The sequence below is a fragment of the Motacilla alba genome, chromosome 1 (assembly GCF_015832195.1).
Source record: "Motacilla alba alba isolate MOTALB_02 chromosome 1, Motacilla_alba_V1.0_pri, whole genome shotgun sequence".
NCBI classification, from domain to species: domain Eukaryota; kingdom Metazoa; phylum Chordata; class Aves; order Passeriformes; family Motacillidae; genus Motacilla; species Motacilla alba.
The window spans coordinates 63,409,149-63,426,391 of NC_052016.1; the positions used below are offsets into that span (position 1 = coordinate 63,409,149).

The following is a 17,243-nucleotide window of genomic DNA, read 5'->3' on the forward strand; positions in this document are numbered from 1 at the left end:
GTGCCTGCATACATGGCAAGATTTCCTGCTGCAGACACCAGTCTTTTAAAAAACCTTTGAGGCAAAGATTGTCATTTATTGTGGGCTAAAGCATGAATCTTTGTAATGTACTAGGGAGGAAGTATTTGCCATGTCTTCAGAAAGACTCCTCTCGGAGTCTTGAATGCTGATTTAAACAGCAAGATGCCATGCAAACTGAAGGTGATCCAAGTTACTCATTGTTAACAGAGCAAAGGATGTTTCTGTCTACTTTAGGATTTAAAATTTAGCTCAGCATCTTTGAGGAAATTTTAAAAATGCTTGTTTTTATCTGTAGTTATTTCAGTAGGGAAAGTGTCACAGCCCAACATGCATAACATGAAAAACTAACTTCTTTTAATGAACCACCTCATGTGTTTGAAAGTGTTGCAGTTTGTGCTTCTTAAATGATTTTCAAAGTCCTACTGTAAGAAATGTGCCTAATTGGCATGCAGTTCCAGACATGTTTGTGTTTGCTGATACTGTCAGCCATGGTGAGTGGCTGTCTGAGTAACTCACCAGCATGGAAGAGAGATATGAACTCAAGTTCTCACCTTACATCATGAGCAGAAAAAAAGCTGTCCAAAAAAAAATTTTCCACTCAATCTGCCTGGAAGCTGTGACACCAAACAAGAGTAAAGGACATCAGTGGAGTTGTTTGTTTGTCTAAGAAGGCTGCACGCCCCTGAGCTATCACTGCGAATGATCACTGGCAGCTCACTTCAATTTAGCATTAAAGCCACTATCCTATTTTGCTGTGGGTGCAGTATGATCAACCTGCTGGTGCAGGGATCTAAGTACATTATTTTGATCAGAACTGTTAGAGAAATAACAGCTAATAATAAATATGTAGGAGGAAAGCGTGATAGTAGCAAATATGCTGAGACTGAAGTTTAAATGAGAGATGAACTATTCTGGATTATGCTTAAGAACATGTTTGGCTGATCGTCCACAAGATGGCTTTGCCTGCTACATTTGAGCAGAAGATGAAACTTTCAAATTGAGGAATTTCTAGGCCACACTGCTGTAGTTTTGTAGCCTTGATTCTTTCAACATGAGATCTACTGTATAGTTCATCTTTTTCTCACCCTTTAGTGATAATGAAAATGACAAAAACTTGTCTCCAGAAGGAAAGAGTCAGAACCTAACTCAAAAATCTTCTCTTGTCTCCTCCTCAGCCTTCCACAGTGTAGGAAATCAGCTGAGACAAATAATTTGAACAGAAATGCATATGGATATATGGACTTATGTGTGGACTTAAGAGAGAAAAGTAGAGGGAAATATTTCTGGGGAGGAATATCCTATCAGGGATATTCTGAAAAGTGACCAGGAATAGGCAGGTATGCAAAGCTGCAATAAATATGGGACAAATATTGGATATGTCCAAAATAACTCTTGTTTTCCCTTGTACTTTTCTGGCATTCAAGATGCTTCAGATCTGTCACAAGAGCTTGTGCACAATACTAAGGACTCTTCTCTCAATCCTCCCTGCTGGTGGCATGATCCAGGGCAGGCTGTGCCTTGTGGGAGGATTGCTGGGGCTGCCTCTTTGATGTCAGCTGGGAGGGAAAGTCTAATGCAGAAGAGAGCTGGTGAAGCATTCCCCAGCCCTTACAGAAAGCTGGACGTTGGAAATTGAATTTGTGAGTGAGATAAGAAAGAGAAAAGGAGCTAGAGCGATGAGCTCTGGCAAAGTGAAAGGCAGAGTTTTGTGTGTGCAGGGGGACAGTCTCACACTGCCCCATGAAACAGCTGACAGCTGTGTTTTGCAACAGCCAGTGCCTCTTATTTCATCACTTTCAGAAAAAAAAAAAAAAAGCAAGTTTGAAGAGAAGATAGCAGGAAATTTATTTATGCCAGGGAACATGTGTCATGCCACTCTCCAACAGCTAGACAAGTTATCATATAATTAGCAAAGCCCTGATGGTAGAAAGCGAGTAAATTTTAGTAGTGTCTTTGACTTTCTTGACACCAAATTCACAGTTAAGTTGTTCCTGACTAAATATGTTTGTGAAAAGGCAATGTTGTCCCATGAAATGTGCTTTTTTGTTTTGGGGAAAGGTACACATTTATTTCTATCTATAAAGTGCCATTTCACATCTTCAAGCTTTTCATTGCCTTGCTTGCAACAAAACTGAAACACCAGAGCAGTGGAGAAAAGTACCAAACAAGGAAACAATTTTATACAAGTCTTGGAAAGACTGGAGGTTTTAATGGCTTTGCCATTTATTATTTATAGTGCATGGTGAGTGTACACTTTGCCAAGCAATGCATAACCAGGCAGCTCCTCTGAGTATGGCTTCAAAATCGAAAAGAAAATGAAAGAGCATCAATATCCCTGTGTTTCAATTTAGCAATTATGTTCAGGTTTAAGATTATTTTAGTTCTTCCTTTATATTCCAGTCTAAAAATAGTTTGTTATTAGATCTCTTAAAACATCAGTGTGGTCGTAGGTTCCTCTGAGGATAAGGTCAAATAACAGAAAGCTTTAGGGCACGGCTGTGACATATTGGTTTGGAAATGATGGCACGGAAGGGAGTGCTTTGCTACAGGCTCTTTTGGTACCAGTTTGCTCGTATTCTCAGCAGCTTAGGTGAGAACCTCTTCCCTTTTTTTACCCCAACTGGTAACTCAGCAGACTTCTGAGGAGGAAAGAGTGCATTTGCACAACTTTATGTTTTGCTTTTGCAATAGCGGGTTTATGCTGCTTGCCAAACTAGAAAGAAGTGTTGCTTCCAGGCAGTGTTGTAATCCGGATGTCCTGAAGCCATGTGAATCTCAGACTGTCTCAGGGAGTTTTTTATTTTCCTTCTGAATGTTTATTACCTTCCATTTATTTCTTGTTGGCAGTTCCACTGCCTTTCTTGCACTGACCCAGGGAGCTGTCTTCCCCTCCTCAGCATCCTGCCTCAGCGTCTAAGCACGTGCTGACTTTCACCTCATTCTCCCTGAGACACTTCAGCTCTTTTGCTGATCTTCCATCACACCAAGTTCAAGATCCTTCCTCCCAGCTGCTCCTGATCTTCAATATCTCATCTGTGCTGACAGCTAAGCTGTTTGCGTTCAGTCTATACCAAACTCCCCTCTGTCTTGCCAAACCTCTCCCCTGCCCAGCTTTTCTCTTTGCTTCTGGCCATACATCACTTTGCTCAAAGCCATTGCCCTGTTCTCACCAGCTGGTTTTCCCTTTGCTCCTTCCTCAGATGGCTCCTCAGCAAATGTTCCCTCCAGAGGAGCTCTTTCTACTTGTTCACATTGCTCATCTTATCATCCTCTGCATTTTTTCTCTGCATTTGCCTGGTCATACCGATTTTGCAAACAGTTTGGAGTGAAGCAGTGCGCCATGTGCTTACAATGCCTTGTGAGTTATGAGTGATTGGACTATTCACCCGGGATGGTTGGATGCCCTCTTGATGAGATGCCAAAGTATTTTCAGTTTGCATAGGGGATGGTGAAGTGCTGAAAGAGATTGAACCCTAGAAGCACATGGCTCTGCTCTTGGCTGGTTAAATCAGTAAAAAATATTGGGCCTGACGTCTCCCATTACTATCCAGAAGCATTTTACACCTCTCTGTGTCTCAATACTATCATTTAATGATTTAAGCAAAATAAGCACTTTAAATACTGAAAGGTGGCTTTTTGAAAGGGGATTTTTTCCTTTTTTTGCCGTGTGTTGCTAAAGCTTTGGACTTTTACTCACTTGATTTCCTTATATTTTATTTTTCCTACTTGAACAATTAAAAACATGACAGTGATTTTTCATTGGGAATAACTCTGAGGCCTTTAGTCTGAAAATTCTGGTGCCTTTCTGAATCTCACTGTTGTGAAACCACAGTGGGGTAATAATCAGCAACACCCACTGGATTTAGATACTGGAACTGACAGGCTGAAGTCAAGAGGTGCTGTGAGGTGAAACTGTAGGAGAAGCTCAGTTGTGTGTTGGAGCAGGCAGTGACCATCCTTCTGTCACCTGAGGACAGCCACCCCTCAGGTGATGGAGACCAATCCTCATTCTTGGTGTGCACCTGAGATGAATCAGATTGCTCAGCTAGGTGTAGTTACCTTCACAACAGTGGGTAATACTGACTAAAGAAATCAAAAGGGGTCATTACAGCAAAGCCCTTCATCCTATTATTAGTATAAATGTCCACATATGTAAACATATGTACTACTAATAGGATTCTCTGTGTTTAACAGTTTACTTAATTACATTATCAGAGGTCATGACTTCTTAAGCAATCTGGAAGAGGCTATTTTATGTTGGTGATGCTTTTTTCTCAAGGTTACTTTGCAAAAGTAATGTTATAGGTGAAAACCTGTAGTGTTCCCCACCTCTTAAGCCTAGAACAGTCTTCATGCTATTAAAAGTTGTGCTGCAAATTATTGCTTGATCAAGTGACTGGACTAGAAGGAATGACCTTGCAGTAGAATATGGATTTTCTGGCCGATAGTGTAAAATTTTCATGTGTCCAGGTGCGTTTTAGTTAGCCCACAATTTGCAAAAAGACACAGCAGGCAACAGAAAAAGATTGGTAGTGAGGAATCAGAGGCAGAAAAGATGCCAGGACAGACTGGGGGAAGACTATGGATCTAACTTTACCCTAACATACATAACCCACATTGCTAGTGGATCATATGGGTTTTTGAAGACAATCCTTGAAGTATGGTGGTTAGAACCAACTGCAAGAGCAGTGGCGTTATGGATTCTGCAGCACTTTTCTATTTATCAAGGTTGGAGTGAATTGACAGCTTTTTATTGCTGTCTTCATCCTAAAACCACAGTGATTAGGCAGAAAAAGGGTGCATGATCTGACTGGGAGACAGCAGACAAGAAGTTAACCACATGAGTAGCTTTTGGGCTATTTCAAAGCCGTGTCCATAGTGGTTTTCACAGACACAAGGAATCAATGCATGAGTTCTGCAAAGCATTGACTCTGAAGCCCACATAGGCTGTACATAACTTACATAACTCTGTGTTTTTACAGAGGGCTATTGCAAATCTAGGTTTGGTTTGTTTTTGTTTTTTTTTTTTTTTTTAATTATGCAGTGTGAATTTTTGTTTGGGAATGGCATATTTCTGATTTTTTTCCCCTCACTTGATTACTGTATCTACAGCAACCACTTCCCAGGATCAACTCAGGTTTCCATTCTATTCTATTTAAATAGTTGTTTGGTTAATTAATACTTAAAGAGACATAGGACACTATAGTCATTCTCACAAATATAGAATAATAGATAGTCTGTCTCCTGAACAGTTTCCTCATGAATATATGCAAGGGATATTAGGTGCATGAAAAAGCTGATGGGGATAATGTGCATCCTCTGGCAGTGTATTTAATGATGCCATAAAAGAAAGTGAACTTTCCTTTCCTGGTTATTAAGGAAAGTGCCTGTAAAGTGAAAGTCTAATCCTTGCCCTTGTTCTATGTATTTGATGAAAGGAAAGGCAGAAAAACTCCTTCTGGCCACACATTCCTAAAGCCACCCAGCCTCAGGCACTAACTCAGGCACCTTGGGAGGAAAATCCTTAAACTCCCACACATCCAGGGAGAGACGTAGCTGACTTCTGGGAAGCCTTGTGAAGGAGCTTCTCTCAGTCCCTCCACCTTGTAAGGGTGAGCAGCCTCCTCATCAGGTACCCAAGGTAAGTGGTGCAAATGTCCCCTGAGGCTCTGGCTCCAGCCCAGAGCCCTAGGAAGCACTCAGGGCTGCTCCTCTGCCAGCACTACTGAAGAAATGACTGGATAATTGTGTTTCCAAGGGGGACTAACAACAGCCAGCACCATTTAGTCCACTTTCTCCATAAGAAATGAAAGTCAGTAGAGGTAGGATTTAATTCCAGTTAAATTTGTATAAATAAAACTATTGCAATTTTGAGCAGGGCCTGGCAAAACAACAGGAGGGACATGAAATTGTATCTCATCCACACAGGATTTTATCCCTTTGCTTGATTTCAGTACACAGAGAGGAGCTGGGTTTTCAGCTATGGCGAGCTGCTCCAAAACTTTGAAAACCCAAGTGAAAACCTCTCTATTTGATCACAGTTGCAAACCCATAAAGCACCAAATGAAACAAGTGTCTTCTTCTTGCAGACCTGCCACTCACAGAAGTAAGGATGGCATCGACAGCACACTTCTCCGAGGAGGAGATGGCAGAGCTCCGCGAGGCCTTCAGCAAAGTTGGTGAGTGCAGGCACTGCTGAAGTGTGAACCTGTGGCTAGCTCTTTTCTCATGGTCTGACTGGCCAGCTGTGAGGAAATGGACTTTGCTCCAGCACTAATCTGTCATGTCAACCACAGAAAGCCCTTTTCCTGCCACTGCAGGCCTCCAGCTCACAGCAGAGCACTGGTCTCTTACACAGGGAGGTGTCGGGGCTCCAGCAGGGTTTATGAAAAAACTCAAAAGCTGTACAGCAAACCATGTTGGAAATATTCTCTAGTGTTTTCCCAAGAATATTATTTATTCACAACCAATTATTTGGAAGGCAAAAAAGGTTTTATTTTAATGTAAATTGAGTATTCCCTATGGGAAGGAAGAGCGTGGAGAGGACAAATATGCAGATGGATTAAAAATTTGTAATCCCTCCACAATGACCTTTCTACTGTGTGTTTTCTTTCCAAACCTTTAAACATCTCATCTGATTTGTCTCCTTTGAAGTCACACAGGCCCATCACTGTCTACCCAAATTCTAAGAAAAGGACTTTGTGCTTCTCACAGCTCACTTGTATGAGCCTCGCTGGATTATGCACTCATCAGTTGTCCTTGCTGATCCAGGTGGAGGTTGGTTGATTTCTGAGCACACAGTAGTATAGGCTGGCAGTCTTAAAAATCTGGTCCCTCTGAGTGTCCCAATGCCCTGCCAAGGCAAATCACAGAATCCTAGCGTGGTTTGGCATGGAAGGGACCTTAAAGATTATCTAGTTCCTACCCCATGGCCATGGCAGGGGCACCTTCCACTAGATCTGGTTGCTCCCCCAAAGGCTGGAAGGAAGCTCTCATTCCTCCTCCAGACATTCTCCAAGTCCAGATTCTTTTGTTGAGATCCATGGTGAGATGGATATGATGCTCTGTGCAATCCGTGTTAATCCTGATGCTGATACTGATAGCTGAGTGTCTTTTTGCAGCATGCAACAAGTGACTCAAATTGCAACTTCCTATGCAGGAAGTCAGCTCACACTGCTTTGAAATCGCCTCCGCCTCCAGGATGAGGAAAAAGAGAGAAAAAAGAAAGACAGATACTTAAAAGCCAAATATAAATAACTATATATATACACCATATAACTATATATACATTTATCTATGTCGTAACCACAGTGTTTTAACAGAAGCTCTCCACGTGATAAACTCAGTTTGCTTTTTTATCTGTGGAGTTTTTCACTAAGTGGAGAATAAAGGACTATGAACATGTATTGGTAATCTTCTCATCAAATACTACCCTCTATTGGTGATCTTCTCGACCAAATACTTGCAGAAAGCTCAGCAGGAGTATTCATGTTAGCACCATCACAGAGAAACGCAGATGTTTTTATTTTGAGGATGACCATATGCAGTTCCAGCCTACTTCTGATGTTATTAGATCCAGAAAACAGGCCAAAATCACAAATTGTATCTATGTGTATTGTGTCAACTTTATTTTCTTTAGCTGTTCTGTGGACAGGATGCTTCCTCTATAGGTCACATTTGTCAGTGTGTAAACTTTGGAATGGCAATTGTATCCATTTAAACCTAGCTTTGTTAAGATAGTAATATGTCTAAACACATAAATTCATCACTGTGAGTTTTTGTTTGTTAAAAGGTGATTGTAATTCTTTCTTGGGTGTGAATAACACCAATGCAATTGAAAATACCAGGTTTCAAGACAACAAATCTTTGTATATAATGTACCTTTCCTCGGGTAAGATAAAAACAGCCTTTATGTGCAGGAAATGTCCCTGGGCTGATGCAGAATGTAAAAGTTTGCTTTAATCTTTGCAGATATCAGCGGGAATGGCTTCATCGATACCAATGATTTAACAGAGGTGTTGAAGGCTGCCAATCTCCCTCTCCCAGGATATAAAGCTAGAGAGCTCATTCAGAGTCTGACAACCGCAGGGAATGGCAGGATCAGTTTTGATGAATTTATTTCAGTAAGTAAGGCATTATTTATTTCACTCACTCAAGGTGATCCCCAGGGCACAACAGAGGCACAAGCACAGGGTCTCATGGGCACCTCGTTAATCCAATGAGTCTCCTCACCACAAAAGTTGCAAGCAGAAAACAACCAAACTAGAAATTCTGCAATTAACTGGGACAAGTTACATGAATACAGCTGCTCACTGCATAAATGTCATACCTTACAGTTTGGTTGATGCAGCAAGATACAGTTTTTCAGTCATACACTGCAAAAAGATGATGTTCTGCCTAGATGAAAAAGTGTGAGCAGATTGAAACTGGAAACTTCATGGGGCATTTTTTAATCAAAAAACTTTTTCTGGTCTGAATTGGGTCAAAAGCAAAAATAGGGGAATTTCCCTCAGGATGGAGAAGCAGGTTTTTACTTGCTCTTTCTTCAAACCCAAACTGCTGTGCTCCAAAGTAACATTTTTATTACTTAGCTGATCTTTGTTCCCTGATTTGAAAGCATAAAAGCTGAGTTTAATACTTTTGTACCTCAGCAGATACACAGATTTTACCCAGAAACCCACTGAAAATACACAATACCTATTTATGAAGCAGAGAGAATGTGTCTCCTGGCCCAAGAGATCCCTGCTTTAGCTTGGTTTAATTCTCCAAAATTCTAAAATCCTCTCTCATGCTTGAAAGATTTTCCAAGACCTGAAGAGTGATGATGTTGCCAAGTCATTCCGAAAGCAAATCAACAAGAAGGAGGGGATCTGTGCCATCGGTGGGACATCGGAGCAGTCCAGTGCTGGCACACAACACTCCTACTCAGGTGGGTGCAGCTGTCCCACCCTGACAGCAGCAAGTGAGCCCCGCCTGCAGCAGCACAAACACCTGCCCACTGCTGTGCCTGCTCCCCAGGGAGGCAAGGCACAGGTTCCCCACTGCTGATAACCCATTTCCCCGCACATTTTAGCAGGCACTCATTCTGTAAACTCCCCTTGCAACCAGATGGTTCCTGACTTTTTCCCATGGAGGGCACAACTCCATCAGGGTTTCTCCAAGCCTGTTTCTCTGAGCTGAAAGTTGGTTGCTTTTGTGACCTCCTGGGTACAGCCCACTCTGAAGCAGTTCCATGGGGAGGAGGTCCTACCCTTGGCCATCTTCTGCAGGGGCAAGAGTGGGGGACTGACTCTCTCCGGGGAAGGGAGAACAGAGGATGCTTCCAAGGACTCCCTCCACCTTCATCCTGGAGGGCACCTCCTCTGGGCTACTGGGAGCCATGTGAGCTGCTGCTGGTACAGGATAGCTGTGCTTCAGCCCTGCTGAGCTACAGACACATCTGCCCATCACCCTCTGAATGCTCTTTGTCAGAGCCCAGTCCTGGCCAGGCTTTTCTAGATATTCCACATGAAGAGGGTGTAATGTACAATACTGAATTGTTTGAAGTTATGTGGGATTTCGATTTAGCAGAGAGGTACAGCAATGCATTCAAAGCATGGTGAAAAGCACAAATTACCCCTTGCAGAGCTTAACATCTGCACCACACAACATTTGAACCACATGGACTTCATTACCAGTCTCTGTAATATGCCTGATCTCATGACCCAGGCAACCCCAGTGAGTGGGAAGGGGTATTGGAGGAGTATTAACCAGCCCAAGCCCATTGCTGTCCTCAGCTCCTTTGCTTGTCTCCTGAGAGCCTCTTCCATGCAGGGTTTTTTTGATCAATCTCACTGGTGGGAAAGGCTGCCCCAGGAGTTCTGCCTTTGTCAGTAAATGATGGTAGAGCCACCGCACAGCAAACTGATGGATTTGATATTGTGTCCACAGAGGAAGAAAAATATGCCTTTGTCAACTGGATTAACAAAGCCCTTGAGAAGGACCCTGACTGCAAGCACGTGGTGCCAATGAATCCAGAAACAGATGACCTCTTCCAGGCGGTCGGTGATGGCATAGTGCTTTGGTAAATGATACCTTTCCTTCTCACAAACAGGAACCATGAGTCTGCAAAAACTCACATTTCTCTTTAAACAGAACCTGCTGAATTTACATTCAGCTCAGGAGCGTCTGCAGACTCAGAGCCTTGATAATACTAGGGGTTTTGGGCTTCTTTTATCTTCAGAAATATAAAGCATATTTCATGCTTAATAAGAATTTTTCCTTGTCTCTAGACACTTACAATTAGATGAAGTAAGTGAAATTTGAGGAGCTGCTTGGTTTTATTTTTGCCCAAGGACTTCTGGTGTTTCACACAAAGCAGCACAAAATATTGAGTCCTTCCACAGACATTTTCTGCACAATAAACTTCTCACACAACTTCACCTTGTGGCATTCTTGGCCTCACAGCTCTAGTACAATCTGTATGTAGCCCAAAATAATTGCTTAAGTATTGAGTGTGTGCCTCTGGGTATATATGTAGAAGCAGAGGGTGATAATCTGTTTTTGTTAAGTAACTCTCCAGCTCTTAGACTTGTCCTGCAATGTAGAGAAAAAAACTATACCTGTATTTTGTGCACATATAGCTTAGTGTATTTCTTGTTATTTTTTTTCTTTTATTTCCAGTAAGATGATCAACTTTTCAGTGCCAGATACCATTGATGAGAGAACAATCAACAAAAAGAAACTCACACCCTTCACAATACAGGTACTTAAACACAACAAAATTCTTTGCTTTTCCCCTTAGGATGCTTTTGTGTAATCACTTAGAGGAAAGGCTGGTTCTGCCCAACACAGTCAGGCAAAGTTGTGGCACAGTGAGATGCTCAGGTCTGTGTCATAAAACCACAAAGACTTATATTTACATTTCTTTCCAAACATATGAGCAACCTGACTGACCAAACACAACAAATAATGTTCACTGGATCAGAGAGTTAGACGCTTTTGTGGTAGATGCCATATGAATGCAAGAGCACAGAGATAATACAGTGACCAGTTGCAGTTGGAGTAGCTCTCAGAAGGCTGAGTCCCTCTCATAAGGCATGACAATGACCTGAATTCACAACTGCTGTTGTTGCAGTCTGATGTCCTCACCAAAATATTAACTGTGACCCTGGAAGTACCAGTGCAACATGCCTGAGATTAGGCCATTGCTGCTGCATGCCTTTTACAAGCCAGTATTTCATCTTGAATATTAATCCCTCCTTTATTTCTATCACATGTACATATATATGTGATTTTTTTAAATGGACAAAAAGGGTGTAAATTTTCACTACTTAAGGTTTACTGTGTTTCTCACACAGCAGTATGTAGAGAGATATTTTTATATGAACAACATCTATGTACCTGGTACAGAGTATAAATAGATACATGGAATAGATATGAACCTAACCCAGTTTAGCCCTCAGCTACTCTGATTTGATGGAACATTAGCCAGTAAGCTCAGAAGCCATTAAATTGGATTTTTTTGCTGTATACCTCATTTTTCAGTTCTAATCGTTTTGGTCAGCAGCATAACTTAATGATGCAGCTCAGATCAATCCCTGTCACATGTAGACATGATTTGATCAATATAGCTTCCACTTTAACTTAACCCTTTTACAGCTGTCTGCTGGATAAAAGGCAATTAATTTGAAATGGTCCAATTTTTCTAGCTTATAAGAATTTACACCATGTTTCTCTCTGCATTTTGTATCTAATCAGGTCTCCCTGTCATGACAGCAGTGCTGAAATTCATGTGAAAAACTGCAAATTTGTGTGATAAATTATATTTTCCAGGCTTCTTTGCCTGCCTTATTTGCCCTCTGTTTACAAAGCCACCTTTTTGTATAGTTTAGACCCGAGGATCAGATTTTCTTATTCCCTTTATTTTTAATGGACAGGAAATGGCAAAGGAACATAATGTTCCTGAAATATCACTTTTATTTCTGCCTGTCACTGTGAATCACTGAATCCCTCAGCTTCCTCTGCACACTCCCAAACCAGGAGTCCATACTCCAAAGTTCAAAAAGAAAATGTCCAGATATTACCAGACCTTGGCTGAACTGCAAGGCTGAAAACTCATCAGGTTTATTCATACTGATTCCTGGGACAGTGTGCTCTTTGCAAACACTGCCAGCTAGCAACTTACTTGTATCTTAGGTATCAGGGCTTTTGCAGAGTGCTTAGGGAGAGGCGAGCCTGGAATATCTGCCAGTTGATGGGGTTGTAGCTCCCTTGCTCCTCCATGTGTGCAGGACTGAGCAGATGAGATTTTGCCCCATGCTGAAGCTACATCTGTACTTGAGCATGAGCTTGAGCATTAGCCCTAGGGAGAGCCTGGCCTTGGTAACCAGGATTGAGCCAGGACATCATTGTCAATGTAGATGTATGCTCTGAGCTCCAGTGCCTTGTGACGTGACATTTGCCACCTCTGCCAAAAGGAGGTCCTTTCTGTCTTTGTGTTGAGACCCAGAATCTGCCTGTAATCCCCAGGAGAGTTTGCATTCCCCTGACTGCTGTGGCCAGATATGTATTCTGGGCTGCATCAAAAGAACTGTGGCCAGCAGGTCAAGGGAGGTTGTTCTGTCCCTGTATTCCGCTCTGGTGAGCACCCAGAGCGCCCACCTGGAGCACTGCCTCAGGAAAGACATGGTTCTGTGTGCTTAAATGCATTTACAGTGAAGCTGCCTGCAGATTTCACTCATTTTGGCTGTGCTCCCTTCCTGTAGCCTCAGCTCTCAAGTGCTGCATCATTCAAAAGTTCTCATCTTTCCCTAGGAAAATCTGAACCTGGCCCTGAACTCTGCTTCAGCCATTGGGTGCCATGTTGTTAACATTGGAGCTGAAGACTTAAAAGAAGGGAAACCTTACCTGGTTCTGGGTCTTTTATGGCAAGTCATCAAAATTGGACTCTTTGCCGACATAGAGATCAGCAGGAATGAAGGTATGTATGGCCCTTCCTTTCAGTGCTCCACTGTTATCACTGCAGAGTCTTTAGGATAAAGCTCTTTTAAAAAAATGGATTTAAATTTTTTTTCTTCAGGTATTTGTCGTCTGTTTTCTTGACTGGTCTGATTTTCCTTGCTTTTCACAAGCTTCAGCGCTCAGAAGTCCAAGGCTTTCTGCAGAGTTGTGTGTTCAGAGCCTTTTTATGCTCACTGGGTCAGGAATGGTGGTCTACATCCAAGGATATTGGTGTATTGGTGCTAAATCTGGGATAAGCAAAACTGCATTCAGGAAGCTTGGCTCCTTCTTGCTCTTGATTGGCAAACATCTTTCTTTGTGAAATCATAATTATAGAATCATAGAATAATTTAGGCTGGAAGGAGCCTGTGGAGGTGCACCTTGGAGATCTGACTCAGCCACCCAGCTACCTGTTTTCAGCAGTACAACATCTTAAGTATAACATCTTAATGTCAGATGAGGTAGCTCAGGGCCTTTTCCTGTGTTTTCTGGGCAGCCTGTTCCAGAGCCCAACCACTCTTGCTCTGAATTTTTTTTTTCTAGTTGGGATCTAGTTGGAATTTCCCTTCTGGCACCTTGTGTCCACAGCTCCTCATCCTTTTCCCGTGCACACTGGAAAAGTGCAGATCTGGCCCCTCTATAATATTTGAAGACAATACTTGCTCCCCTCTCAAACCTCCTTCCAGGCTAAATAATCCCAGTTTTCTCATCCTCTTCCCTTATACCACAAACTTCCATCCAAACATTTTTGTGCCCTTCCACTAAACTCACTTCAGTTTGTCAATGTCTCTTTTGTACTGGGGAGCCAGAAACTGGACACAGCATTCCAGGTTTCTCTCACCAATGCCAAAATTATCCATGGAGTAGCTTCATCACGGAGGCTGTGGGTGCACCTGCAGTCCACACAGCACTTCATCTTGCTGCTTTGTTCCCCATGCCTCTGGATAGTCCCTCATCCAACAGTGACACTTCTTTCCTCCAGTTTCTGTGCAGATGTTACCTTCATTGCCTCACCCCTTTCACATTTCTGTCCCTTTCATTGCCAGAGCCACCAGTTCCCATTCTTTGGTAGGTAGCCTTCCCTGCTTATTTGCTATTTTTTTTTTCATTTCTGGTATTTTCTCCTTCACTTCTCATCTAAGACTTCATCTAAGGCTAGACAAGCCAAGAAAATTCTGATTTTTTTTCAGGTTCTCTCTTTCCCTCATAGCCCTTCTCTGCAGCTGCTTCAGGTAAAATTCCTCTTTCTTGAACATGAGACCCTGTATTTCCAATGAGCTTTCATAAGCATATGATATCAAGGCAGTAATACATCCCAACCTCTATGGGAATTACCTGGACATTTAATATCATGTTGGACTTTCCCCACATCATATCAAATGGTGGCTCAGAGTAGCTTGGAAGACATCTAATCCACTCAGGTTCTCATCCTTCATTCATGTAAGCTTTTAGCTAATAGCAGTTATTCACATTAATTCCCCAGAGGAGGTCTTTGAACATGGCACTATTAAATTGCATTCCATTTTTATTACTGTCATCCAGTTCATTCTGTCTGATTTCCTGATCATCCTCTGTATTGACTATGCCACCTATTGACTATCATCTTCACATTTTTAGCATGTTGCAAGTATTTGTGCCAAGATAATTGATGCAAAAAAAAAAAGGAGAAAACATTAATCCAAAAATCAATCCACAATCAGCTCGACAAGAATTCTTCTTCCAGCCTCCTGTCAGTGTCAACACTGTTCTCTTCATAAAATCCTCTATTTTCAAATGCTTCTATTATCCCCCTCTGGTCCCAGTTTAACCCCACTGCACCCTTTACAAATTATCTGTGTAACTCCAGTTATAGTATGTCTCCACTGTTTCCTTTATGTAGCCAATCCATAATTCTTTCAAGGTCTGACAAAAGATACTCAGAGCAAGAAAATCAAAGCAATGTAACACACTCTCCTTTTTCTACCACATTAATAATTAGTTTCCATGTTAGTTCTTCTTTTTAAAACTCATTCTAAAGCCCTTCGTGGTCCAAGGTTTCAAGGGTCAATCCTCCCATCCTGCCTGTTCCTCCTCCTACAAACATAATATCAATTTTTCTATATAAATAGGGTATCTCCTCAATTGACAGATGAATTAGCCCTACTGGCCCACAGGCCCATGAGGTCATGTGCAAGTATTCCAGAATGCCTGTGTAAATCCAGTTTCACACAGAGATTTCTTTCATCTAAGCTGCAAAAAGCCCATGTTCATATTTTCATTCCAAGCTTGCCCCTGTGCTCAGCATCACTGTGTCCAGCTCTGCACTTCTCAGCACAGGAAAGACTTGGACCTGTTTGAGTGGGTCCAGGGGAAGGACACAGAAAGGCTCAGGGTGCTGGGGCACTTCTGAAAAGGTGGGCTGAGGGAGCTGAGATCGTTCAGCCTGTAGAAGAGAAGGTTCCAGGGAGGCCTTATTGCAGCCTTCAAGCACCTGAAGGGACTTATGAGAAAGATGATGACAAAATTTTCAGCAGGGCCGGTTGCAATAGCAAAAGGGGTAATGGTTTTAAACAAAAGAGGGTAGATTTAGACTGGATATGAGGAAGGAATTTTTTGCAATGAAGGTGGTGAAACACTGGCAGAAGTTGCCCAGAGAGGTGGTGGATGCCCCATTCCTGAAAACATTCAAAGTCATGTCAAATGGGGCTCTGAGCAAACTGATTTAGGTGCAGATGTCCCTGCTCATTGCAAGGAGGTTTGACGAGACCTTTATAGCTTGTGGACAGTCCTTAGACCACACTGAAATTGTCTTCCACTTGTATATGATCCGCTACTAGATAAATAAATTGCAACCGTGTACTCATTTTATTGACGAGACCCTTTTTCTGTTTACATCCTCTGTCATGCGAACCCGGCTTGAATTTTGGCAACATTTTGGCAACTGACATTTTTAAACTAGGGTACAAAAATGTAAAGAGAGAAAACAGTTCTACATTTTCTTCAACAAGTATTCACATCAATATTTTAATTTTTTTTTTTTCCTGCTTAGCCTTGATTGCTCTTCTGAGAGAAGGAGAGAGCCTGGAGGATCTGATGAAATTGTCTCCAGAGGATCTGCTGTTGAGATGGGCAAACTATCACCTGGAAAATGCAGGATGCAACAAAGTCAACAACTTCAGCTCAGACATCAAGGTATGAGAAATACTGACCAATAAAAGCAAAACAGCAGCTCTACACCCAAATTCCTGTCCTCCACACAGGGATTGTGCAATGAAACACTCCAAGCAGCTGAGACTGCTCTGCCAAGCAGATGGAGCTGGGTACATAAAATGCTTTCATTGGGGTTCACTTTGCACTCAGTAGTATTTCTCCTTTTCCTCCTGACCTCCCAGTTATCACTGCCAGCTCCTGCACACCACATGCCTGGGAAAGGAATGGCTGCTAGCTCTGGTCAGGGCATTGGACACTGTATTTTCAGTTCCTTGCCTCTATTGCTCACCTGCTTTCTTAAATCTCCATAAATTACTCTTGACCTGACTTTTGTTTGGAAAAGCCTGGACCTTACTCAAACATGTAGAGAAAGATGATTGGACATTTCTAGCTCCCCCACTTGATCTTTCCTTCACCTAGGCTATGTGCTCATCTGTCCCAGCATTTGCTATAGCCCTGAATGCAGTTTTGTGTGAGTTTTAATTCACTGGGACTATTGGAAATACTACAGCTAGACAGGAAGACACTTGCAAGGGTGGGTCTGTAGTCTGGGCAGCATTATTTCATATACTCAGGACCTCTTGGGCTTGTGGGTGCAAATTTCAGCAGAACTTTCTCTGTAGGACCTTCGTTGTTCCCAGACAGATGTAGTTGAACCTCAGTGGTGCCCACTGATGAATTTTAGACACTAAAACCCAGTGTGAGGCCCAGACAGCATCCCAGATCTGTAGAGGGTGTATAAGGGAGGGTATCTGAGCTGGCTTACAAGAAGGCCAGGGGCCAGCCAGCACACCAACCTCACCAGCCATGAGCTGACTTGCCTGCTCCCAGAATATCATGAGAAAAATCCAGCTCCTGAGGTATCTGGTCATAGGCTTCCCTAGAGACTGAAGCATAAGCACAAGCATTTAATTGAAATCCAGAAAAAAAAAAAAACACCAGGGAAGGCAACAGGAGGGGTAGACAGTCACATTTGATAAGACAATTTTTATTGTAACAGATTTTTCATTGTAACCCAGGTTGGCTGGGTGGAGGTGACTGGAGAATATCCA

General features: G+C 42.3%; 1 protein-coding gene across 2 annotated transcripts in view; it reads left to right on the forward strand.

Annotated features, from left to right (window-relative positions):
• Nucleotides 1-17,243, forward strand: part of LCP1 (lymphocyte cytosolic protein 1) — a 30,052-nt gene that overhangs the window by 3,413 nt on the left and 9,396 nt on the right. For both annotated transcript variants that reach the window (XM_038145143.1, XM_038145151.1), the window contains exons 2-8: nucleotides 6,111-6,200; nucleotides 7,993-8,144; nucleotides 8,821-8,950; nucleotides 9,952-10,084; nucleotides 10,684-10,765; nucleotides 12,817-12,982; nucleotides 16,031-16,173. In XM_038145143.1, the coding sequence (XP_038001071.1) occupies nucleotides 6,134-6,200; nucleotides 7,993-8,144; nucleotides 8,821-8,950; nucleotides 9,952-10,084; nucleotides 10,684-10,765; nucleotides 12,817-12,982; nucleotides 16,031-16,173 (873 nt within the window). In that variant the 5' untranslated portion in view covers nucleotides 6,111-6,133. The remainder of the gene's footprint in view (nucleotides 1-6,110; nucleotides 6,201-7,992; nucleotides 8,145-8,820; nucleotides 8,951-9,951; nucleotides 10,085-10,683; nucleotides 10,766-12,816; nucleotides 12,983-16,030; nucleotides 16,174-17,243) is intronic.